The sequence below is a fragment of the Prinia subflava genome, chromosome Z (assembly GCF_021018805.1).
Source record: "Prinia subflava isolate CZ2003 ecotype Zambia chromosome Z, Cam_Psub_1.2, whole genome shotgun sequence".
In the NCBI taxonomy this organism is placed as follows: Eukaryota; Metazoa; Chordata; class Aves; order Passeriformes; family Cisticolidae; genus Prinia; species Prinia subflava.
Genome location: NC_086283.1, coordinates 98,286,136 through 98,313,230, shown reverse-complemented (window position 1 = coordinate 98,313,230; position 27,095 = coordinate 98,286,136). Strand labels below are relative to the sequence as shown.

The 27,095-nt window shown below is 42.2% G+C and overlaps 1 protein-coding gene across 2 annotated transcripts in view; it reads right to left on the bottom strand.

Annotated features, from left to right (window-relative positions):
* LOC134564491 (soluble lamin-associated protein of 75 kDa-like) overlaps nt 1-17,154 on the bottom strand; it is a 38,981-nt gene extending 21,827 nt beyond the window's left edge. For both annotated transcript variants that reach the window (XM_063423380.1, XM_063423381.1), the window contains exons 1-3: nt 17,027-17,154; nt 2,520-2,657; nt 944-1,043 (exon numbers count right to left, since the gene is read on the bottom strand). In XM_063423380.1, the coding sequence (XP_063279450.1) occupies nt 944-1,043; nt 2,520-2,654 (235 nt within the window). In that variant the 5' untranslated portion in view covers nt 2,655-2,657; nt 17,027-17,154. The remainder of the gene's footprint in view (nt 1-943; nt 1,044-2,519; nt 2,658-17,026) is intronic.
* Between the last annotated feature and the right edge of the window lie 9,941 nt (nt 17,155-27,095).

Sequence of the window (27,095 nt, the reverse complement as noted above, 5' to 3'; positions counted from 1 at the left end):
CTCCCTAGTCCAAAACCTTTTTTGATAACTGAAATTAATAAATACTTAAATAATTAATTAATGAATAAATACTAGGGAGTTTTTGTTTGTTTTGGTTTGGGGCTTTTTTGTTTGGTTTGGTTTTTGTTTTTCTTTTTTTGTGGTATGGTATACAGGAACTATTTTTCAGACATAAACACTATCCTTCAACACTCTGCTCTAACACCTCCTTCCACTAAAAACTGCCTGTCGAGATAAATCTCAGTCATACATGTATTTTACTATTGGGTGGCTAATGGATATTGATATTGAAACTGTGCAAGTTTTAGGTGGTTAGATGAATGTAAAAAGGCTGATAGCCATGTGAGCAGCAGCTAGGAAGAGTGTGATCCACAGGCATTTGTGGCATACTTGGCAATCAGATAAATGGCATTAAAAGAAGAAGGAAACATGAAGATCTGGAAGGGGAGGAAGAAGAGAGGAAGAAAGGAGAGGGAAAACCCACAAAAACCTTCATTTCAGCAGCAACTATGCTAGGACTTCAAGCTAAAGACAAATGTACACACAATGCTGACCAATCACTATTAATAAAGAACATTTAAATTCTTGTGCAAATTAATGGATTCTAAGAATGTTCAGTAAATACCTTTTGAAGAGGTGAAGCATACATAAAGAGACCAGGAGATACATGTTTTACTAATGGTCCAGACAAGCACCACATTATTTTGCTACACATCAATGGCTCCAGTTCTGATCTGATTAGCGTGCAAAGTTCTAGCACTTGTGTATATAAATCCACCACAAAAAATAATAGTACGTGAACAAAAAGACAGGGAACAAGTGCATAATGGAAAAGTTATGGGCTACAGTAGCATGAAATGAGGAAAGGCCTGGTTAAGTGCGTTTTTCAGAAAAAAAAAGAAGAAGAAATAGCAATACAGATATAAAAAACTTAAAATGAAACCTGTGAGTGAGTCCCATGGTGCAAACAGGGCAAGGACTTTGTGTGTCTGCTCTTCACCATAGAGAGGAACAAAGCCCACAGATGTCAAGCTAATAGGAACCTGAAACAAGAATGCACAATAATTCAGCAGACTCTAGCTAAAACAACAGTAGTAAAACACACAGAGAATGTTTATCAAGGCAAACAAGAAGAATATTGAAAATCAAGTCCTTAAGGGCTAACTGTAAAAGACAAGCATCAGACCTCAGTCCTCTCTTTAGACACGGATTCCTAGAGACAAACTACATCTGAAAGAGCTCTGACTCCCAAGCTCTGTCAGATTCAGCTGCACTAATTTGTACTGCTGGCTTCTGCCAACAGTTTGCATTTGTGTGCAACTGAAGCAAGGTGTGCAAGGAGCCAGCATTGTGTTCACTTCAACAGCCCCAACTGTGCAAGCTGCCAAAGCCAGCAGAAGAACGAGGCAGCCAGTCAAGCACTGGAACAAACTGGCACAGCAGAACTGAGTTTGTTAACAAGTTCTGATGTGTGCTACAGTGGGAAGGCAAACTCAAAAAGGGTTTTGTTCCCCGAAGTTCACACGTGTTATAAATTCTGAAGTTGTCTACTTGATTTTCCTCCTGAGGAAAAACATGGAAAGGGGCAAATAACGTTCTTTTAAGGAATCGAGTGCCTTTGTGGAAATGCATTTTGATATTCAATTTCACATGCTTCCATTATTAAATTAACACATAAAAAACTCCACAGACATGAATGGTGTGGTAGACAGACTTGCTTAACAAATTTAAGAAGATCATGACATGCTATCATCACAAATGAGGGCATTAATACAAGCAAACATTTGGGCATACAGTACTTGCATAAATGCAGGAAAATAGTCAAGACTGCTTCTGCCATGGACTCTGTGGCACTGACCTTTAGATCCCACAGAAAATCCTCTCAGCTCACATACTTTTCATTAAAGCTGTATACTGCTAGTTTTATTGGTACTAATTCTAACACAAGCATTCATCTGGACAGAACCAACACTGACTAACTCATCACACAAGGGACATGTGTTTAAAACATAAAAGTGTCACAGCTGTTCTCTATTAGCGCTCAATAACAGCACAGAATATTTCAGATAAAGAAAAAAGAAACACTTTTGAAATTAATGAAGCTTATTAATCAAAACTTGAACCCAAACATGAAGAACACTGAAGGACTGAGATACAAAAAGAGCCAGTAAGTTTAAGTAAATCATGAACCCTTAGTGGTGACAGGTTTTTGAGATATGCATTGGGTTTGATTTATCAGTTGAAAATTTAAGGTTATAATCAGGCTGGGCTTTTTGAGTTTTTAAAAATTTCTTAATATATACAGATCCATTGCCTAGAAGCAGCACACAGTAACTGAAACCCAGATTTAAACCCAGTTACAGAGTGAAAAAAGTAGAGTTTAACACACAAATTCTAAATCTGGAAAACACAAAAGCTTTGATAACATAATTTTGAAATTCAGTAGGACTGGATGCATTACATCTCAGCTCTACAGGGACATTAAGAACTCCAGTCCTACAGCATGTGCTGGTTTTTACCTTGCGGCGGTCCGGTAGAGAAAAGATTTCAGGACAGTTTGGCTTCCCCCACCGAAGGTCAAAGAGGTAGACCTCTGCTGAGTTCTCCAAGTCCTCATGACTGTAATTGTTCAATATATCCACAGGGAATGACATGCTCTTGAGAAATAAAGTAACATTATTAACGTGGGTAGTTTGAGACGTACACAATGCACACGTGAATGGGACTGCTGAACACCCACACTCTGCTGCTCACTGCAGCCCTCTATATCCATGACAGTAAAGGGAAATGCTCCAGCATCTAGGATTAATTAGGATGGTGACCAATAACACCCAGTGTGTAAAATAATCAAATCTGTGCTCAGAAGCAGAAAAGAATGAGATTAGCCTATAGATCCCCCTAGACCTCAGTTGTGGCAGATTTCCAGCATACAAGCCCCATGTTTGCTGCATAAGCACATGCAGCTTTGAGGTGGCAGACTTAGCTCTGTCTCCCTCCCAGATGATGCTTTTGATGTCACGGGTCAAGCTGTAACTCAGCGATAAACAAAAAGTAAACCACCCCGATGATAACACGATGGAGTTAATTTGGGACTTTGCATTTAAATCCATCCCTGAAGAAACGAAAACATTGCTCAGGATTTTTCTCAACAACTGGCCAGTTAGTGTGCTTAACAGATGGTTGTTTCCAAGAGCATTTCAGCTGTGAACAGAAACTTACACAAGCTCCTTAAAAACAAGAGCCCACAACAGACTAAAGAGAGACACTTTAAGGAGGTGAGGAGACAAGACTAGAACACTGAAGCCAAACCATAGTGGAAATATCTCCTTAAAATCTCTTGGATTCAAAATTTCCTAGTCAAAGCAGTGTCGAGTTAAAATGAGCAAGAGCTCCTGGAATCCACTGTGTGGTCTTCAGGTGAGGCTCTTCCAGCTCTATAAAACCACAGACAGAAATAGACCCCTCAGCTGCTTTCAAGCTATGACTCAAACTCTCAGAAGCATGAATAAATAAAATTTCATGAGAACCTACTCTGGTGTTCTGGAGGAACACAGGGATCTTACCCTGTCTTGCTCAGCTCCCAGGAACCCATCACAAAAGTTTCTGAACACAACAGTTTTCACACAAGTTTTATGACTCCTAGTCTTCACTATGGAGCCTTATTTTTCAGTTTTATTTCAAATCTTCATGTGCAACGACTTTTTTCCCTCTTTATCTTCAGTCCTCTCTATTTTAATCCACCATTCATTATTCTACTGACACAGGTAAATCAAGTGCAAAACATCATCTTATTCCAACTCAACAAGTAGAGTTTGCATTTTGAAGGCTTTTAAGCAGCAATAATTTGATACTACTACACTGATTGGAGAAAATAGACTGCTCCTTCTACAGAAGATATTTTTTTCCCGATTAAAATTAAACTTGGACACTTCACTGGCATATACAACTGCTGCCTTTAACGCTGTTGCTGATGAAAACACTAATGTTCTCCACTAATGCTGTTGTTCAGATACACACATGCATTCCTCAGAGCCATTTCCTTTCAAATTCAGGTAATTCCTTCCCCTCAGCTGTTATTTGCATTTTCTCCTGCCTTCCCCTCCAGCCTCTCACATTCCTCCCACTACTGCTCACTGGCCCTACCAGATACCCAGCTGCAGCTCTGAATTCTCCACCCGTTCCTTTCCACATTTTAGGGCTACCCTTGCTAACACCAGCTCCTTTGGCTCCTCCTGTTTGCAAGCAAACTGATTTCCAAAGGCAAGAGTGTGCGTGTTTTTCAGTGCAGCAGCAATGCACAGCAGGCAGAGGAGCTGCTGTCAGGGGTGAAATTCACTCAACAGCCTCCTTATCTCTAGCAGATGTGGCTTGCCTGCACATCCTACAGCTCTCAAACACACCAGCAATACTGCACAGACTGTGCTGACATAAGCATGTGGCAAGACAAAGCAAGGAGAAGTCTAAGACCACATGACACTACTTCTGCAAGAGGATGAGGTTTTGCCACCTGGTTGACTGCAACAGGCAAGGTAAATTCTGCTGTAAAGGAATACAGGTATGTGAAAGACACAAAATTTAATTTTCTGTATGCTGGCAGAAAGGCTAACCCCCTCTATTATTGAAGAAATACCTAAGTGCTTAGATAACTCTGCTATTAACAATGAAATTGAGCTGAGGTTTCATTACTACATGAAAAACAGACAAACAAGGCACGAGCTATAACTTTAAGCCTCTAGCTAATAATTCCTGACATTTTTTGGAATAAAATAATGAAGGACCAAAGCAGAAAACATTCAATAAGAAATCCAGTAGATTGTCTGAGTTCCAACCACTACACCACGATGAAAATAGAAGTTGCAACCATATCTTTGCTTAAAAGCAAAAAAAAGGCTAATTAATGCATTCATTATATTACCCTCAAAATCACTCACAAACTTCTTTTCTGTTTGTTATTTGGGCTGCCTAATTTCTCATGGCACACTTTTATTTTATTTGTTCTCAACTCCCAGTACTCACTTCTGACTTTTCCTTTCAGAGCTTTTACAGAGAACATGTTATGTAAAAGAAAATAATACAGAGAAATTTTCAAGACTAAACCAAAGAAAACCTACTCAATACCAGTTCTATATAACCATTTATCTTTTTTACTATGCAGTAGATTAGACATGCAAAGTTACAAGCTCTCATACATTTGTGTGAGGTATTTTGTCTCTGCTGAATAGGTCAGGAGTAGTTCACATTTAAGTTCATTACATCCCTGAATAAATCAGTAACTGTTCACAAACACATCAAGTTACAATAAAAGCATCAAACAAGTGGTGAAAGGAGAATGTTCCATGCCAACCTAAAGCACAGCATAAGGAAGTCGTTCACAATAAAAAAAATGCAAGCATCTCAAATTTGAAATGCAAAATAACTACCAAAGACAATTGAAATGTCTTCCAACAGTAATGAATTAATAGATGTCCCTTATTATAATACAGTTGGCTTGACAGTATTTTACACAAAGTAAAAATACAGACGGCTCCACATCTAGCCAGTCTCAAGTGAAACAGGAGAGAGCAAAAGGGCTGGAGAAAACAGATTTTGTGGTTTTCTTGACTAGAGCACTAACACACTTTTGCTGCAGAGGCAGCAGGAACAGGTCTCTGCCATGCAGTCCCTCATGGCCCTTTTTTGCTGCTCTAAACCTCCATGCACTGCACAACTGTAGAAGTGTCAGGTCAAATCTTTGTCAGGCGCTGCACGGCCGCGCTCGGCTCGTGGGTACCACTCCAATTGGATAGCACACAGCCAGGCTGGCTGAGCACATGCCACGTAGCCCTAAGCAACCAAACTCATCATGACCATTTCTACATAAAAGAGTGTGTTTGGAGGGGGGGAGCAGAAAATTAATTATGTTTTTCAAAGGAGGCAACTTGAGGGTTTCATTTTTCGAGTGAAAGAAAATAAGGCTTGCACTCTTCCAAAACGTATCTTTTCACGAAATAATATTAATGGTTTTGTGTAACAAACTCACATGAATATTTGCTTTAATATGGAATGATATGGCTTTCTCCCTTGTCAGATTATGCAAGGTCTTACATGAGAAATGGCACATCCTTCTTTGGGAACAGCTGCAGCACCAGAGGGTAACAGATCAATTCGTGGAATGCCAACAAAAACCACATTTAACAGGTTGAGTGAACACATTCCTGTGCACAGGCACTTCTTTATTCACAACATCTTTATTACTATTAGCATTAAGGTTAAGAAAAACCATGGAATAAGTGAGCACCATTGGAAACTGTTTTAATTATAAATTATATCTACAACTCCTATTTCATCTCAGAGTGCACGAAAGAGAGATGCACAGTACACAGAACTTCCAGCTCATGTGGATTTGAGCAGGAATCAAGAGATCTACTTATCCCCTTGTAGTTCCTCAATAAGAAATGACACAAAATCACAGAAAGACAATGATCCAAAGGTTATCTTATTTCTTACAGTATGTCAGAGGGCTTAAATACAGCTTAAAACTGGGTTTGGGTGCCTTTATCTCAGGGGAAGCAAAGCCTAAGTGGTTAGGCTGACAGACAAGGATTTAGAGGAAATTCCAGCTGTAGCACAGGCTACATGTGAACACAGGCACGTTACTTGATCTACCTGGACTCCTCTACAGAACACAAATAACCATTACCTCAGAGGGACTGGTGTGAGAAATACTGCACTGAGATCATGAGATACTTGAGCAAACTTTGTTTAAAAACTTGACAAGTACTGGAAATACACAGTTACTTACACAGCACAGATAACATGAACAGCACATTTTCCTTAAAAAAATAAAATAGTAAAAAAAAAAAAACCCAAAAAAATCATCCAGGGCCTTTTCAACATAACTTATGGGACAAATAATCATGGAGGTGAACAATCTTCAGATTTAAATTTGGTTTTAATAATAAATAATTACAATTCAATGAGCTGTTTGTGTGGTTTTTTTCAATTGTGATTTGCAGTTTGGAGAACAGGTGCCAGGGTGCTCAAGCCATGACCTGCAAAAGAGGAAAACTGCTAAACTGTTTTTCTGCTAAACCAGGAAGGCCACCTTAGACCCAGCCTGCAGGATACAAATACAAGTCCAGTGCTGTGATGAAGCACTGGCCCACTCAGCCAAAGAGTAAACTGCAGCAATGTCTGACCCAGGCTTTGATCTATTTCAATGAGTGCAGAAGCACTGAATGACCAAACCCCTCAAGGACTGCCATGCACTTCCTATGAATCATCAAACACCTTAAACCAAGTTCTGCTTCAAAAATATAATCCATGATCCTACCATGATCTCCCAGACCAGCTGTGAGCTACACCTGGGCTCACATCGTGAGAAGGGACATGAACAACAAACCAAACTCGTATGTCCACACACACACCAGTTCAGAGAAAGCCAAGCCAGGACTGCAGAAGTCCCAGGCAATGCTCCAGGCCCACACTGAGGATGCACCAAAGCAGCAACCACCTTGATCTGGGCAGCAGGAGCAGCATTTCCATTTTGCTGTGCCTGTTTCCCACCTTGCAGCATCCAGTTGCTGGTCTGGTGAAAGCAATGAAGCTACATAAAAGTTGTAAGGAAATCTAAAATTCTTAAAAAGTAGTCTTTTCAGTCTTCTGGCTTTGACTGCAATATAAAATCATCACATTTTCCACTTCTAGAATTGTTAAGCTCTCTTACCAGTTATTCTATCAACAGACAAATTACATAAATGTTATTCTTTGTTTTTACTACCAGCTGTTACATACAACAGCATTTTCATTTTGTTTCCTCTTTATTCAACATCAAATACTTTAAACTGTGAGAAGCTGTTTTTAAAGTATTTTTTTTTCTTATTTCTATAAAAATAGTCTGACACACTGAAGGTTTAAAAGTTCATAATTTTCTATTATAAAAATAAGTAAATTTTAAACCTATGCTAAGATAATTAGTCATTTAAATATGTTTAAGATAGTACATACTTGGTTTATCATGAGTCAACATAATTGAAATACAGAACACATACAGAAATACATACAGAAAACCTGTCCCATAATTACCTCTTTAGACCACTGTTGTAACAAAGCTTTTGAGTTTCATAAACATCCCCATCTCTTAAAACTCTATTAATTTTAATCTCTAATGTTATGTACATTGACTGTAGGTAGAGGAAGACATTTTAGGGAAGAGGTGTCAAAATTTTGAACAATAGAGTGTTTATTAGGGTTTCTTGAAAACTGTACCAGCTTGAAGCAGCAGCAATAATACACTGATCTGCCACACTGAATAGACAACTCAAGTCCTTCTCACTCAAATAACTACTTATTTAGAAGTAGGTTTTCTTGGGGTTTAAATCACAAATTTGGGGTTTGGATAACAGGTCTTCAAACCATGATCCACTCCATCAGCAGTAAGGCACATTTCCCTGCAGTATAGTTTTGTTCACATTTTTTCGAGAATATAGGCTAATAAATACGAGTTCTTGACAGCTCAGACAGATTTGATCTGTTTTTTTTGTTTTGTTTTTGTTTTTTTCTTAAAAGGGAAAATATTATTTTGGTTGGTTGGTTTGGTTTTGTTTAAAGTAACATAAACCCCAAACAACATCTATTCATACCCTGCAAAATCACAAATTGAAAGGTCTTAGGGAAACACAGGGCAGTGTCTAGAAACTGCTGTCAACATCAACCAAGATCTCTGGATTAATATGCCAGCCACATTACCCCTAATCTGCTTGGAGCAGCTTATGCAACTCTGGTTTTCTATCAGACACACAAATCAAAGCTGTTGATTTGAACACAAATAAACAAACAAAACCAACAATTCCTTTCCCTTTATCAGCCACACAGTGTAACTTACACGTGTAGCACGGAATTATGAAATCTGCACACAGGGTTCAATTCCCTAGCAAGAATTATGGTCAGAAGTTCTAAATGCTGGGTTTGAGCACTCTCTTATCAAATGAAACACAAACAAGGACAGAAGGAGGAAGAGTCTTCCACATTAAAAAACAAACAAACAAAAAACCAAAGAACAAAAACACACAAAGAAACAAAACCACTTGCATCAGATTTCCTTAATTAAAGGTGACAGGGTAGTGTTAGGAGAAGACATGCAACTTCTCTCTCAAACCCACATTAGCTAGGCAAGATTCCTACTCATATACCCAATTAGCCACCTGTGTAACACCACTGGCATTTTACTCAAGTGATTTAAATTAGATAGTATATCAGATAGTTTAATTAATCAACAACTAAGGTACACAAACTACTAACCTGATATTTACATTTTTCTACAGTGTCATATTTTAATGAGATGATAGTCTAGTTTTTTTAAGAGCACCTCCTTCAGCAGGCAGGTTTGGAAACTAATGTACACAAGCGTTTTCTGCAATGAAAATGTGCCAGAGATATACTAGATTAAAATTATATGTTTGAGACTGATCAAAATAAACACAGTTCATAAATTTGGAAAACCAGTTTCTCTTACAGAAACCCTTCATGCCCTCCCTTTCAACTACTCCAATTCAGGGTGACTTTATCCATACACAAAACTGTTCTAGCTGTGTTTGAAAATAATTAACATGCATAAGACAGGAAGATACAGCCATGTGGGATTATTACTCCATGAACCTGCCTCTCTCTGACGTATTTCTGATCTTTCCACTGCTCAGCACTCACTCTTCTTTCTAATTTCCCACTTTCTAACTTCTGTTCCCTACATGACAAACCTGTTTAGGAGCTAGGAAAGTAACACCAAACCCCACACACAGGTACCTCTGGTGACTCACCTTTCCTCTCTGGTCACTACTCTTTGTCCCTTCCATGTTTTAGCAGTTTGAAGCAGTGGGTGAGCAGTTCTCCAGCCCCATCCTCAGTACCCTCCAGTTTTGGCCTTGTACCATCTGCTCCTAAAGACCTTCATGACCTTCCTACAGCACTCAGAGCCCCCACACAGCCTCTCCTGCCAGGTGGCTGATGCACCACCTGGGACACACACAGCCACACTGCTCTCACCCTGCCCATCTTCCATAATTCCCATAGGTTCACCTCCTGCTTCTCCAGGCATCTAACAAGGCAATTTTCTGAAGCTTAATTTGCTGCTTGATACCAGAAGACCATCTCTTACCCCCACGTGGCGCCCACATTTCTTAGCAACTTCTTCCACCTTCATATCCTCCTCTAACATTATCCCACTGGTTTGCAAGGGCCACCTCATAAATACATCTAGTGATTTCAGAGATACGAACAAAAAAGAAAGCAATTTTTTTACCATACTTAGAAAAAAAAAATCAAAAGGGACAACAAAACCCACCAAATCGGGGCAGACATGTGGTGGACTTTCAAACCTAGCATAACTAATCTAACTCCACAGTGAGACTGGAGTTGCAGTAACCCTGCGTGCGCATTTGCATCTATTTTTAAAGTGCTTGGATGCCCTGCTCCCATCCCCTACCCTCACAACTGGGGCGGACGTCAGAGCTGCACAGATTAGGTGGGCCAATCACAGATGTGTGTTAGCACAGCCTAATGAGCCACCTCTCATCAGCCAAGGAGCAGCAGCTCTCTCTGTGGCTGCTCCGAGAATGCTGCACGTGGAAATTCAGGTGGTGGTGTCTGTGGCTGCCAACAATGAGCAGCAGGTGATTAATCTTTGCAATCACAGTCTCCCAAGGTGTCTGAACTACAACGGTGCCACATGAAGTCTGGCTTTCAGCAGACGAGATGTAGGAGAATTCAAGAGTTAAGCAGTGTGCAATCTCTTTTTGTTTTTCTTGTTTAAATTATGTGTAGGTGGTTTTGCTGGTTTTGCCTGCTTTTTAATGTCATTTGCAGCAGGAGACCTACAACCAAGAAAATAGCATATAACTAAGAAAGCAGCAACTAACTGCCTTGGTTTTGTGGGTGACTCAAATGAAAATGTAGAAAGGAGAGCAGGAATCAACATGAGATGTTCCTGGACACAGGATTGCACATAAAAAAGGCTGCAACAAGAGATCCCTGTCAGCCAGCCATAAAACTTGCTTGCAAACCAACAAGCACACAGAATTGAGATGTTTCAGACTCTCACCCTATGGACCATTTACAACAGCCTGAGGATCAGAACTCTGAAACCAGTAAGAGAGTAAATATAACACATTTGGAGCAATGAGAATTTAAACCTCACCACGGACTAAAAATTTATGTTTTCCCCAGAAAGGGAATAGGCAGCTATCTCCAAATTCTCAATCCAACTCCAGTATCTTGAAGATACTATTCTTCACTACAATTATCTTCAGAAGATGACAGATGGCTAAAACTAGAGTGTTCAGTATGAGCAATTCTGAATTTTACCTGCTGTTTTTGCTCAGTATCCATTTGTAGCAAGCTCTTGCAGCTGCTTTGCACAACAAATGATGAACTACTACAAGATGATGAACTTCACAGGCATACTCACAAAGCACTTTGTGGACTTACCAGAACAATGTGGGATCACTCCGAGAGAACTAAGGACGCACATAACTAGAAAGAATTTCACCTTGCCTTTCTCAAAGGAAAGGTAAGGTAAAAGTATTATGTCAAGACTATCACACACATCAAAAACATTGTTCAAAGGCTTTTAGACAACGTGCTTGGGCCACAGGCAGGATAAGGAGTCATTAATGAGTCCCAGTCTGAGCCCAGTCACGTTATGAAGAGTTATTACAAGTTACCATCCCAGGTGACAGGGACCATTCTCACAAACACAGTAACAGGCTGTAAGTGGCACCATATGCCCATGCAAAACAGCACCATTTCTTCCTCAGCTTTACAAAGGCCACAAAAACTGACTACCTCTGTCTAGCTCATAGCTGTAGTCAGCAGGGACTGTCTTTATCTTTCTTATCCCATCTTCAGAAGGTAGAAAAAAGGCACATATGGACAGAAAATAGAAAATTAGAAGTAAACCCTATCCTCTGAAAAACAAGCAAGTAAGAAAATAGTGTGCAAACCTAGTATCAATATGACTTGAAAGCTAGGAAAGAGTCAGGCATCTTGTAAGCTGCTCCATCTAGTAATCATAATAATAATAATAAAGTTAGGAAGCTCTGGTATTTGTGTAGAAATCCTGTTCCCATAACAAAGGAAGAATAAAACATCAAAAAGAATATTTCATTGCCCGAAATCAGAATCAAGAATCTGTTCAGAGTGACATAATCAACTGACTTATGTCTCTCTTCCACAAAAAGAGTCTCTTCTCCCCAGCGTTCATACTTCCTTGTCATCCAAACAAATATTTAACAAAATCCTTAGCAGGTTGATTCCTGGGCAGCTCTGCAATTGCCTTTTATTTCAGTAGTCTTACACCCATGGATGGTTAATTTTTGTTTACCACAGTTGTCTGTGTATATTCACTGCTGGTTTTGTTCAACCCAGGACAGCCTCGTTATAAAACCCCATCCATTAATGTGCATCCACAAGGTATCACTAAACATGTTGCTGCAGGACTCAAGATCTGTGTCTGCAAATTTTAGCAAGAATGTCTCTAATAGCAGAAAGGAATTCACACACAACCTCCTCCCTGGTGTCATCTGTCCTCGTCTCCATCAGTGATCATCCTGACGTTCCAAGAACTCACAAGCTGCTGTCAGCACACTGCATTTCCCCTGCTTCTCACTGTAATATATGTTTGTAAGATTCAAACTTTTAACCTACATCTTCTAGTACCTAGGCTATCCTGTTACAGGTGTACTTGAATTTTTGAAAAAACAAACAAACAGCTTTAAAAGCTTCCATAACTTGTCTTCTCCAAAAATGCAGACATTGCTTGATCATTAATGGTGGGTTTGGAAAAGGTAAGTTCACAGTTCTGAACATACCACCTTTACTGTACTTTGTTAAAATCAAACAAACAAACAAACACCCCAAACCAACAAACAAAAGAACCCAACAACAAAAATAACTAGTATCAGTAGAACAAAGTATTAGCACTGCTGACTCATTATACTAACCTTAAATCAGTGCTTAGCTTAAGACTGAGTTGGAATAAGGAATCTGCTTACCTGCTGCTCCTTCAAAAAACTCCCTTCTGCAGCTTCAGACTAAACACTGACAGCATAAACTCCCGGTGTTGAGATATCAAAAGAAATTAATTATTCCAACATTTTAAAATCTTATAAAGTTGTCTGTGCTGCACTGTAGCAACATTTACATCGCTATTGTTAAAATCCCCCGCTATTTTATCATTATCAACTCACAAATTATTCAAATTCCCCAGTTATGGTTATTGCTGGCTAACTCTACAACAGCTGTGAGGAGTATTATTCAACCTAGAAAACACCTCTGTTTGCAGAATTTGCTGCCTGCAAAAGAGCTAGATAAAAGACTGGTCTTCCAGCAACACACTTGCTAACTTTAAGCACACTTCACATTTTCACACCTGGTGTTTTAGAAGCACGAAGCCAGTTAGGGTGAAGACAGCACTTCCTACCATCTGAAGTTCACTGATTCTCCGTGCTGGGGAAAGGCTGGTGCAGCTGCAGGCTCACAGCCACGCCAGAACTTCTGAATTGGGTGTATTCTCCTAGCACTGCCTCAGGGGCTACTGATTCGACAGAGACCACACCTTTACTGATCATTCTTTCTCTTCAGTAACCCGCAGAATTAAAGAGACCTATTTAATCACCTTTATTTATGTTTTGATGAAGCCTAGAAGAAAGGGTAACAGTGAATTCCATTCATGCTGGTTCATTCCATAAACAATTTCTGATCCCAAGCAGCAGTGAGAGATGCTGGCCCTGTGATTATGGAGGTCCCCTGTCCTGCAGTATTCTGACATAAAATATTAATGCACACAAAACAAACTGCAAGACAAAGAGACAGCTCATATTTTGAAAACAAATCAAAAATAAAAACCATTACTTTGAAAAGCTCTACAACACACAGTTCAGTATACAATTCAGAGAAACGGATTTTTCAAGATTTTCAATTCAAGGAATCACTTAGAACTTACAGACTTATCATGTGAAACAGTGGCAGGTTTTCCAATTTGCTCTGAAAGCAACGAAGTTATATGTTAGTCCTGACAATTGTCACTAATTTTATTGGGATTCTAGGAAAGATTTGAAAGCTCATGACTCTTTTGGGACAGGATTCTTTTACATATTTTAGCAAGCTATTTAAAAGCTTCTCTGAAGTCTCAGACTCACTGGAGAACAGCAACTAAAATTATAATGATTAAATAAATATATTCTGTCACATCCCATTGTTCAGGGAAGAAAAAATCAGCAATAGCAGACAAAACTGCAAGAGTATGAGAGAATAGCTACAAAGACACTGCATATGCCATTTTGGTTATGTTTAAAACAATGCAGTAGAGGAAACAAATTAGAGCAGGCTTTTCCACTCAGACTTGTTTAATCCACACTGCAACACCTGGGAGCATAGGTTTGAGAGGAGGGTTGAATTGTTTATTTTTTTAAATCCATTTCCACTGTGAGGGAAAGTTTTTTTCTTTTCAACAGGTTACAAAACAATTACCCAAGAGAGTTCGTTGACAAAAAGCAGCTCCAAAGGGAAGTGCACAGCTCTAACACTGCTCCCCCAAACATTCACAGTCAAAAGGATGACCGAGGCTTTCTGGAATGTATAGTTGATACAATGTGATGAGTAAGCTACAACCTTGAGAGTCAGGAGTAAAGTACTTATCTGCGAGGAAACAAGAAGCTACTATCTTGAATGGAAAAACATTTAAGGAATGCCAATGTGAAAATAACCATAAGTAGACATTACTTCAGCTCTAATGCTACATTTGTACTTGTGGTTTAGAAACATAATTGGAAACACCTTTAAATGATCATACTAGTTGATACTCATTGATTGGTAGAAAATAGAGATTGATACCAAGCCTTATCATATCTAAAAACATAAAGCAATTGAAGGGCTGCTCTATGCTGATGAAATTCTCCATCGTTATGAAATCCCATGTTCGCCCTTTAGTGATTTTTGTTTCAAACATAAAAAAAAGGCACTAACAATTGTCAGAGTTAAAAAAGAAGTGAACTTCCTCCATCTTTCACTGGCAAAGACGCTGCACTGGACTAAATATGCAAGTGCAACTATTTAAAACAAACTGTGCTTATACAATTTGTGCATAAGAAGAGCTTTAAGATAATTTTGAGTAGTATTATCTTTACAACACTAACAAATATTAAAAAAGAAAAAAAACCCCTCACATAAATCTACCTTTTTGATTATTAAGTCAAAGGGATATTATCTACCTTGATGTGCATACTGAAGAAATTAAGAGTATTTTCCAATTCATTTGGCAGAGTAATACCCCCTTGTAAAGTGTTTAATTATGTAATGGTCCAAAAAGAGTTCTGGATCACACATTGCTAGACAAATACTGTAAAAGTACAGTAGAATCCCATCTTAATTACTCATCTTGTACAACAGGAAAGTGAAACATTTGATTCCACACAAAGAAAATGATAATGAACATCAGACTCATCAGGAGAAAGAGAAACAAGGAAAGGACTTAAAAACCTGCCTACATCAGTAGCTAAAAAAAAAGCAGTGTTGAAATTGAGATGGTCACTGACATTAATAATACCTGAATTTGACCATTAATTGTATAAACTACTCTCTGTCCTAACATTTTTCTGCTTTGAAATGGGTGGTAAAATGTTTTTTTTTCACTAGCCACCATTAAGTCAAAAAAGCAAGAAGTTCTTCAGTATAAAATCAAGCAGAGATCAGTTAAACAAGGAAGGTACCAATGTGGTTGAGGAAAAGGAGAGAAGATGCACTTAGTTCCTACAGAGTTTGATGTAGGAGGAAGACCATGGTCAGTCTAATCTGCAGCAATCTTTTATAGGTCCTCTAGTGAGGCAGCACTGATCTTATTATAATGATCACTCTGACACAATACTTATTCCCCGTACAAACTGGTGGGCTCTATACCAGGCTGTGACCAGTGGTGCAGCCCGACGCATAAAATGAGTAAGTGCAGCCTTGCAGAACAAGAAAACAGTTCCCTCCTCCTGCATGTATGTACACAGAAAAGCAAGTATCAGCTAAACGGTGTCCCCACAGCAAAGGCCAGTTTTCTAAATTTCTGATTATTAGTAACTGAAAACTAAAAACTCCACAGTTCAAAAGAGCGTAAAGATAATCCTTTAACAGTTTCTGCTAAACAGAGCATTAATATATGTACTAAATTGGTGAATTAGTATATTTTGTTTTCCGTTTGTGCTAGTAAATCCTTTTGCTCTAGCTCTCAGTGCAACTCACAGTCTCAGGCTGCATTTTACACTCATAAGCAGGATAGCAGAGCTACATCAATATCTCAGGCAAGATGCTTCCCTACGATTTAAGAAGAATGAATCAACCCTACCTCAAAATAAAATTCCAAAAGACTCACATGTCACATGCAGGAAAACAGAGGAGTGTGTGTGCATGTGCAGCTGCGTGTGTGTCCACATGTATTTGCACACGTACACACAGAGCCATCTTTGTGGGACACAGCAACTGTAGCACTGCAATTGCTGTTTCCATACAAACCCAGAGGTGCATGGCCGTGTAATGGCTCTTACTCGCGGCTATGATACGCGAATTCCAACGCTACAATAGAAGACCCCACAAAAGATGGCTGGATTTGGCTAACACGGAGTGGCCTGGGCCAGAACTCACACCCAACTCGGCATACCGCAAGCTCCGCCGAGGCCGGGGGGAGCACGGGAGGGTCGAGCCGAGCCGGGCCGGGCCGGGCCGCCCCCCGCCCACGGCCCGGGGCTCGGCGCGGCCCTGCCCGCACGGCGGGGGCGGCGGGGTGGGCACTGCCCGGGGCGGGGATGCGCACGGACACCTGGAACCGCGGCGGACGGGGGTCCGCGGGGCCAGCCCAGCCCAGCCAAGCCGAGCCCAGCTCAGCCGAGCCCAGCCCAGCCCTCCCGCGCCCCCCGCGCCCCCGCCGAGCGCTGCCCGCGTCCCGCCCGGGCCCGGCGGGGTTCCGGAGCTTGGGACGCCTGGGCAGGTCACCGCCACCCCCGCCGCGCCTCACCTCAGCCGGCCGGGCGAGCCCGCCGCGGCGGCGCGGGGATCACCGGAGAAGGAGGCGGAGGCGGCCGAGCTCCCTGACAGCGTTCACGGCACACCCCCCCGCTCACCTCCGGCTTCGCCCGGTCCTGCTGCCCGGCGCCTGATATCATCTCCCCCGGCGGCCTCCCCGCCCCTCGCCGCTGACGCACTCCCGCTGATCCGCCCGGAGCCGCCGCCGCTCGCCCCGCGCCGCCCGCCATGACGGCTGCGGCCGCCCCGCGTCTCCCGGCCCGGCGGGTGTGGTACCGAGCCCGGCCCCGCCACCGCGGCGGGGATGCTCCATCACCGCGGCGGGCGATGCTCCATCATCGCGGCGGGCGATGCTCCATCACCGCGGCGGGCGATGCTCCATCACCCTGAGAGTGATGCTCCATCACCGCGGGGATGATGCTCCATCATCATGGGGGGTGATGCTCCATCATCGCGGGGGTGATGCTCCATCACCGCGGGGAGCGATGCTCCATCACCGCGGGGTGTGATGCTCCATCACCGCGGGGAGCGATGCTCCATCACCGCGGCGGGGATGCTCCATCACCGCGGGGTGTGATGCTCCATCACCGCGGGGAGGATGCTCCATCACCTCGGGGGCGATGCTCCATCACCGCACCCCACCCACCACACCCACGCTGTGCCACGGGCAGGCGTGGTACCCGCCCCATCACTCACCGCCGCTGGGCTGGGGGCACCTGTCCTGTAGTCCTTTGAAAGAGGGAGCCTGGAGCTGCCTCAGTGATCTGTGGTACTCGCAAGGAGGAAGGAGCAAGGCCACACGTCGTCTCCTAGTGCTGGGTAGCTCACCAAAAAGCTAGGGGTGGAATATTCCCTTTGCAGGAAAGGCGGCCCCATGGACTCGAGCAGTAAGGATTGCTTCCCCATTTCCAACAGCCTGAGGCCTCAGCACTGCTCCTGTTCCCAAACTGGGGTGCTGACTGCACTCAGTGACTGGCAGAAGCCTGTCTTCCAAACAGAACCATTACTCCCTGTTGCCCAGCACTGACCACCACTGGCCACAGCACCTGAGTATCCACCCCCAAGATGACCTGTGTGCTGGGGAAGCTGGAGAGCACCAAAATCAAATGAAGGTGTTTGTGACAGGACAGCACTTGCCCTTGACTCTGGCTCTGAAATGTACTCTCATTTTACAGCTATGATGGTTTGTTCTGAGAATAGGAATTAGTAGGTGCACGTCTGTGGTAACATGTGTGGGACAAAGGAGGCTGGACACAAGCTGGAGTCACTGCCCAATAGGGGGGACAGCAGCCATTTCAAGAGCTTCTTGGTGTTATTTGCCAAGGACAGCTCTGTCACTCCAGGGACCAGACGAGCAGATATTCAGCATATTTATAATGATTATATGCATGTCCAAATGTATCAGGTTTGTGTGGCAGGGTTTTGGTCGTGGGAAGGCTACAGGAGTGAGTTCTCTGAGAAGCTGCCAGGAGCTTCCCTTGTGTCTGACAGAGCCCATGCCAGATGGCTCCAGGATGGACCTGCCACTTGGCCAACGCCAAGCCCATCAGTGATTAGAGTGACACCTCTGGGGTTATATATTTGAGATAGGAGAAAACAACCTGAGCACCTGCAGCTCAAGAGAGGAGTGAAAACAGGTGAGAAAAGAAGACACAGAGCTATTAGACAGCATCCAAAGGAGGGCAGCTAAGATGGTGAAGGGCCTGTAGGGGAAGCCTTATGAGGAGCCCCTGACGGACATTTGGTCTGTTCAGCCTGGAGATGAAGGGACTGAAGTGAGACCTCATTGTGGTTACAGCTTCCTCATGAGAGGAAGAGGAGGGGCAGGCACTGATCTCTTGTCTGTGGTGAATAGTGGCAGGACCCAAGGGAATGGCCTGGAGTTGTGTCAGAGGAGATTTAGTTTGGATATTAGAAACAAGTTCTTCACCCAGGGTTGGCTGGGCACTGGAAGAGGCTCCCCAGGATAATGGTCATAACATGAAACTGAGAGTTCAGGACATGTTTGAACAATGCTCTCAGGCACATGACGTGATTCTTGGGGATAATGCTGTGCAGAGACAGGAATTGGACTCAATGGTTCTTGTGGGCCCCTTCAAACTCAGCACATTCTGTGATTCTGTGAGAAACAGCTCTGCAGACACTGAGGACAGTGAAGAAGGAGGTGGAGGAAGTGCCACAGGCAGCAGAGCAGATGTTCCCCTGCCACCCATGGTGAAGGCCTACAGGAGCTATGCCCCTGCAGCCCATGGTGGAACACGAGATCCTCTTGAAGCCTGTGGTGGATTTCACTCATGTTGGAGCAAGTGGGTGCTCAAAGGAGGCCTGTGACCCCATAGGAAACCCATGTTGGAGCTTCTGTCATGACCTGTGGAGAGACTAGCCCATGCTGGAGCAAGTTTTCTGCCAGGACTTGTTATCTCAAGGACAGCTCAGCCTGGGGCAGTCTGCTCCTGAAAGACTGTGCTCCATGGAAGGAACCCAGCAGTTTGTGAAGAACAGCAACCCCTGGGAAGGGTTTCTATTGGAGAATGGAGTGTTTGCCTTAAGAGGGACCCCATGGAGCAGGGGAAAAGTGTGAGGAGTCCTTCCTGTGAGGACACAGCAGTAGAGACAGCATAGGATGAACTGACCACAACCCCCATCCCCTGTCACCCTGTGCTGCCTGGGTGGAGGAGGTAGAGAAAATCAGGAGTGAAGTTAAGCCTGGAAAGAAGGAATGGGTTATGGCCAAAGTGCTTCTAAAATTTGGGGTTATTTCTCATTATCCTACTCTGACTGGATTGGTGAGAAATTATATTAATTTTCCCAAACTCAAATCTGTTTTGCCCATAGCAATAATAGGTGAGTGATCTCTCCCTGCTTTTATGTTGACATAGAAGCCTTTTGTTGTGCTTTTTCTCCTCTGTCCAGCTGAGAAGGGGAGAGACAGAGCAGCTTTGGTGGTATCCAGGCATGGTCAACCCATCACACTAAAATAATGTAACTTTGCTGAAACAGATTACAAGTCGTGGGCTGGGAGGAGGCATCAACAGAACTTCTTTTGAATGAGTGGTCATCTTAAAACTCCATTTATGACAAGCTTTGAGAAAGTTCTCTTGGCTAGAGAAAAAGGGAAAATGTTTATGCTCTCCTAATTTTTTTTCTCCCAGTTAGAGTAATACTTATTGTACTTTTGCATTTCAAAGGAAAACTTTTTTTTTTAGTGTAGTGTTATGTAGTGGAAATTGTTCTGCAATATATAGTATGCAAAACTGTCTCAGCACAGCTGGCCTGTAGCTGGACAGATAAATTGCAGGGGGATATGGACCACTGAATACCGAACCAATGTGATTTCACCAGAGGCTGTTTATTGTTTACAATACAATTTCAATTATAGGTTCTAAGTCTCCGGCCCACAGGCACACATCTCTGGATTGGCTGAGTCACCCATTCAAGAGGCAGGTACGTGTCCTTCAGGACACCCAATTAGTCAAATGTCCATCTTCACATCCCACCTCCTCTATCTAGGGTTTACATTCTTTGTGGACAGTTTCTCAGGCTCTCTGTTCTTATTTTAATCCTGTTGTTTTCCCAGTAACCTTGATGAATTCCTGAGGGCTCAAATAACAGAACTGCAGGTGGCTTGGTAAGATTACTCACCAACCGTTTGGCTTGTGCATCAAAATTGCCTCTTACACAGATGCATTGCTACAATAAATCTGGCCATAAATAAGAAACCAAATTTGGCTAGCATAGTTGGATATAGAAAATAAGTAAACAAGTCCCTGGGGGAGCCATGATAGGACAGATCTGAACTCAACCAGGGAATCCCAGCCAATCCCATTCAATCCCAAATGCAGACAGATCAGTGGCCAGGGCACTGGGCGGGGCTGAGACCCCGACCAATCATTTGTGCAGGCACAGGAATTTGGAACCCCCTATAAAAGGGAGTGCTGAACAGCAAACTGAGCTATTTGTTGCTGTCTTGGTTTGGAAAGACAGGTATCTGTCAGGGAAAACCGGAGTTTCCCTTGGAATGGAGAATGTAAAAACCCTTCCTTCCAAATTATTACAATTTTGCAATTAGGAGCTTTCAAGCAAAAATATGGGAATAGGAATAACAGTCCTTTACTAGGAATGTTAAAAAGGCAAATCTGGTAATACAAAAAACACCACAAGCAAGCAAACAAACAAAAGTCCTAGAAAATCCTGATGGAGTCAGGAATATGACCTGACACCCTGCTGGCCAGGGTGTTGGAAGCAGTCCAAATAAATCCTCCTGGAGTGACAGATGTGGTTCTGTTGGAGTAGAGATGATCCTGCAGACAGGTTCAGTGGTGGTGAGATGAGTCCAGTCTTCCTCTGGGAATCCAGTGGAAAAGAGGATGATCTGGGGTCCCAATGTCCACAGCTAAATGTCCACATTTTTACCTGGGTAGGAATGGCTGGCTCCCCTTCCACTGGGTGCAGCATCTCCCAATGGATGATGGAATGTGTCACTGGTGAGCCTCAATGGCCCATGAACAGAAGATATCCCCGAGGGTGGGCAGTGGTGACAGAGATCACAAACACTGCCCCACCTGGTTTAACAGCTGGGCTGTTATCAGAAGGCATCCACCCTCCTCCCTGGAGTTACAAGAGATAAAGAAAAAACAAACCATCCCCCAACTGCTTTCTACAGATGAAATAAAATGCACTTTTTTTTTGGTTACATAACCCAAGACAGTCGCGTGATCCTCGGTGAGTCCTGTCCTACGTCTGTCTCCAACCTATAACTGTAATGTAATACAAAATAAGAGATCTTAAAGGAGTAAGATTACAAACTAAACCTGGCAGGAAATTCTAAAAAAAATTTACCTCCGCATCCTGTATTTTTTGCTTTCACTACAAATGAAGGAAAGAACCTGGAAATTAGTGCTTGTTTTCTACCTGCATTGTTGCTGACAATTTCATGGAAGAACTAAGAACCTTTGGCCTTTTTTCATGAAAAACATTTGGCTGTGGCTAATTACTAGAAAATTTAAAGGAGATAAGGAGACTTGGACATGCACGATGTAATTTAATAAAAGTATTTACCTTCTTACTTGCTTGGGATATGGACATGCTATTAAATCCTCTCATAAAATCTTTTAGGAGAGGAAATAAAAGGCAGAAAAATAAATTCATGCAGAAATCCTCCAATAAATTACTGCCTTTGCAAGTCACCTCCAATATTGCTTAGAAACAGATTTGCATGTAAATTTGTTTTTAAAGTATTACTATTTCTATCATGCCACCTCTTATATCTTGAAGAATCTCCATGTAAACCCCACAAATATATGTTTTCTACTGTTGTGAGGATTACAGACAGAAGATTCTTGGTTAAGACTAGTGCTTGTTCTGGTAGTCATATTAATCTCACTCTGAGTTTGTGTATCTTCTCTTCTCTTCTCTTCTCTTCTCTTCTCTTCTCTTCTCTTCTCTTCTCTTCTCTTCTCTTCTCTTCCTTCTCTCTCTTCTCTTCTCTTCTCTTCTCTTTCTCTTCTCTTCTCTTCTTCTCTTCTCTTCTCTCTCTTCTCTTCCTCTTCTCTTCTCTTCTCTCTTCTCTTCTCTTCTCTTCTCTTCTCTTCTCTTCTCTTCTCTTCTCTTCTCTACTCTTCATTCTCTTCCTCTTCTCTTCTCTTCTCTCTCTCTTCTCTTCTCTTCTCTTCTCTTCTCTTCTCTTTCTCTTCTCTTCTCATCATGCTTATGTTGCAAATTTTTAGAAGTTCAACCTTACTAGTACAAGCATTCTCACCAGTAACATTAAGTACATGCAGTGGAGATCTTACAGATTACAGTACACAATGTTTGGATGGTCCTCTGAATATATGTGCCACAGATCACTCACATGCACACATTCCCATCTGCCACAAGAAGACTTCAGATCTCTTTCAACATTTTGGGTTGCCATGGTAATTTTTTCATGGTAACCTGAAAGACTATACACCATGACATTTGTGGTAGTGTATAGAAGAAGGTGATGCTCCCACAACTAAATACTTCTGTCAAACCTTTGCATTAAAGAGAGAATGTAGACATGGAAGGTCTCACATCTTACCCTGTATTTTCACATCCTCTGTCTCTGGTAACAAGTTAGCACAACTGATACTTTCCAAGAAGTGTCAGACTGGAAGAAACCCCAGTAAATTGTCTGCCACATCTCACTGTCAGATGTTTCTCTAGGTTGATTTTTCTTAAATGTCCAGTGAGGAAGATGCCTGCAGCTTGCCTAGGGAGACTTCCAGATTTAAGGATTTTCCCAGTAAAAGCCAGCAAAAGGAAAGGTACCAAGTCCTAATTGTGTTATAGTCATGAACAGCATAAGCTAAATGGCAAGCACACTGTGTAACATGCTCAGTACAAGCCTGCCAGTGTAGCTACAAGACATGCATCTGAACAGGCATTCAGCATAACTCGTGTGACTTGTACTCCAAACATTCATTCAAGTGACACAGGTGCTTGGAAACACGGAGTCATAGAATTGATTGGGTTGGAAAGGAGCTTTAGAGATCGTCTAGCTCAACTGCCCCTGCTTTGAGCAGGGACATCTTCCACTAGAGCAGATTGACGAGAGCTCTGTCTACCTTGACCTTGAGCATTTTGAAGATGGGTCATCCATAACTTCCCTGGGCACCACGTCCAGTGTCTCACTAAAATATATATATATATATATATATATATATATATATATATATATATATATTTAAAATATATATATATATATGAAATCATAGAGATATATTCATTAATAGACATTACAGCTAATGATCATGAGACTTCTCAGTAGAGAAAATCAAGAATTTAATGTGCCAAATACTGGGTCAGGCAAGAATTGTTGGCAGGTACTGCTCGGTGCCTCTGATGTCTGTACTCCTGCTGAAAGGCACAGGTAGGGCTAGCAGGACCTGGCAGCCAAGGAGTTGTTCTTTATTGCTAACGAGTCAGGAGTCCCTAACCCATGTAGAAAAGGAACAACCCTGCTTTTGGCAAGATTTATGTAACAGACCAAAGCATAACAAAACAAGCATACAAAGCATGAGAAATCACAAGTACTGACCACTTCACAGTATTTCTTTCCTTTCATCCTCAGAAAATGGCAATGATAGGGATATTGTTAAATTCTGTGTAAAGAAATAAAGGTTTATAGAAAGAAACATGCATCTGGAACTTCCTTTTACTGACAGGTTCTTTGAAAGCACATCAAGTTTCTATGTCAGGTCCAACTACTCCCCTTTCTTTTCTTTAACCTCACCCACCACCCTCCACAGCAAGAACAAATGCAGCCTTGGCATCCTTTACACAGATGTGTTAACTCCAGAAGGAGTGATGTTATTCCTAGTTTTTATTGTTGATATACTTCCATCCATGTGATTTATTAGCAAAAGTCTGTATGTTCCAGTGTGGTGGGTGGATCTTGGCTGCTGTCACATTCTCACCAAGCCACTCTACCACTCCTCCTTCTCATCTGTATGGGGAAAAGAGAATATAATGAAAGACTTGTGGGTTGAGATAAGGACAGGGAGGGATCACTCACCAATCACTGTCAAACGACAAACAGGCTCAGCTCAGGGTATTTAATTTTGTTTATTGCCAAGCAAGTCAGAGTTGAATAACCAGAAATAAGAACAAATCTTAAAAAACCCTTTCCCCTTCCCTTCCCTTCTTCCCAATTTCTCTACCCTCTCCTCCATAATCTCATAGGGGAATATGGAATGGGAGTTGCAGTCAGTTTACCATGCATTGTCTCTGCTGCTCTTTCCCCCTCCCACTCTTCCTCTCTGCTCCAACATGGACTCCCACACTTGGGAGAACAGCCCTCCACAAGTTTCTCCACTGTCAGTCCTTCCCATGAGCTGTGGTTCTTCACTAACAGCTTCAGCATGTTCTGTTCTAGGGTTCTCTACAGCCTGCTAGTTCATGTGTGCTCTGCCTGGGACCTCCATGGGCTACCCATGGAGACAGCCTGCCTCACCATTGTCTTCATCACGGGCTGCAGGGGAATCTCAGCTCCAGCATGTGAAGCATCTCCTCCCTCTGCTTCTTCACCTTGGTGTCTGCAGAGCCTCTGGCATTTTCTCACTCCTCTCTCATAGATGCTGTTTCTCTTTCTTAAATACATTATCACAGAGGCACTGTGATAGCAGCTAAACACCACTGATGTTTGGCTCAGCTTTGGCCATTGGTGGATGCATCTTGGAGCCAACTGGAGCTGCCTCAGCTGGACATGAGGGAAGCTTTTGTCAGCTTCTCAAAGGAGGAAACTCCTGCTACCAAATCCTTGCCACTCAAACCCAATACAATCACTATCACACTACAAAGTTTGTCTCTCTCTTCTTACATTCCTGTGCAAAGCTAGAAACATCTCCCTTTCTGGTCAGCTTATTTCATGCATGAAAGGATTTTTGTGTCTCTTTGGAAGTTTCATTATCCAAGGCATGCAATAGAAATACATTACCTCAGATAACACTTCTTTTCAATTTCCAGATTTGTGTCTGAAATCTCCCTTTTGCCTCCAAGTACTGTAGGAGTTTTGCTTTCCCAGTCTGACCTTATTTTGCCTAGCCCCTATTCTCTCAAAGGCTCCATGTTCTGCCTTCTGGCATGAGAACATTTTTGAGTGGTTATTACAAGTTTACCAGAAGGCGAAATTTTTGGAGCATTTTTTAATTATTTAATGAACTTTTGTCTACATCTTCCATTTCTTGACAAAAGCTTCTTATTCCCTAAGTGCAGAATAGGCATTTATAGGTGAAGCTAAAGTTCTCTAAATGATCCAAATAGAAAGATTTCTCCTATAAAAAAACTCTGAGGGTGAGAATAAAATTTGGACAGCTCTTCCTTACCTTGAGGTGAGGAGTCACTTCATACATATGGAGGTCTTCTGACCTCACACAAGTGGAACTGCATTGTAAATCACCAACAGAGACTCTCTCTTGCACCATGTTGATGTTGCAGTCAGATGTGTGGCTGCCACACAGGCAAACACATTAATGTGCATACAGTGTGCAGGCCTTTAACCAGGTCAACTCTTTTATTCATAGCAAGAGGGCATTAATAATGCAAAGACCTGTGACTGTTTTGGAAGATGCCATGTGGAACTGCCAGTGCAGGAAAGGGGAGCTTCATCATAGGGCAATCCAAGAGAAGATGCTTCACAAAGCCTTTGAAACATCTTCACCATTCTGAGAGTGGTCTGGTTTTTACTCAAACATGTAGGTTCATTGTCTTTTCTTCACCCTCCACATCTTCCTGTCAGGACTGCCTGCAGTCAGCAGCCTGGCTTCTGCAGGGTGTGTGTGCCCTACTCCCCCACTCTCCCAGTACAAAGGTCTTATTATGCACCTAATTTGAAACCTGGCCTTGTGGCCCCTGTCCTCTTTCTGGCCCCATGACTTACTGCCCCTTCTGGCTGCAAGACTTGAGGCCCCTCACAGCTCTCCCAGTGTGAGATGAAATACAGCAGCAGTCCCATCTGCTCTGTGCAGGAGAAAGTCAACAAGTCATTCAGGAGCTGCAGTCCTGGGGAGTCAGAGAGGCCCTCAGCAGGGCACACAGGGGAAGAATGAGGGAAAAGACACAAAATTTAAAAAGCTGCAGTTAAAGTATGCTGAAAAACTTGGATCTAATTTGCAATATATTATTTAAATGGTGAAGAGCAGAAAGCATTAATGTAAATCAGGTCACTGTATCTCAATATGTAGTCACAAATTTGGATTAGCTCAGAGGGTTAGAGCAGGCTGTTAATAACACCAAAGTTCAATCCTGTATGGGTCATTCATTTAGGACCTGGACCAGGATTTATCCTGACATTTAAGACCCAACTCAGAGTCTTGTGTGACTCTGTGACAGGAGCAAGGTGGTTTGAAACAATTCTTCCTGTGCGTTTAAATAACCTGTAGTAACTACCTATGAAAATACTTTTACCCAGGTTTGAATAAGGAAACTGTACAGGGGTTAACTTTTCATAAAAAAAACTCCAAAACCCAAACTACTGTTACCCTAACTTCTGGCAGAAATACCCACACTTTCCTTGCACTTAGTTGATTATTTTGTAAATA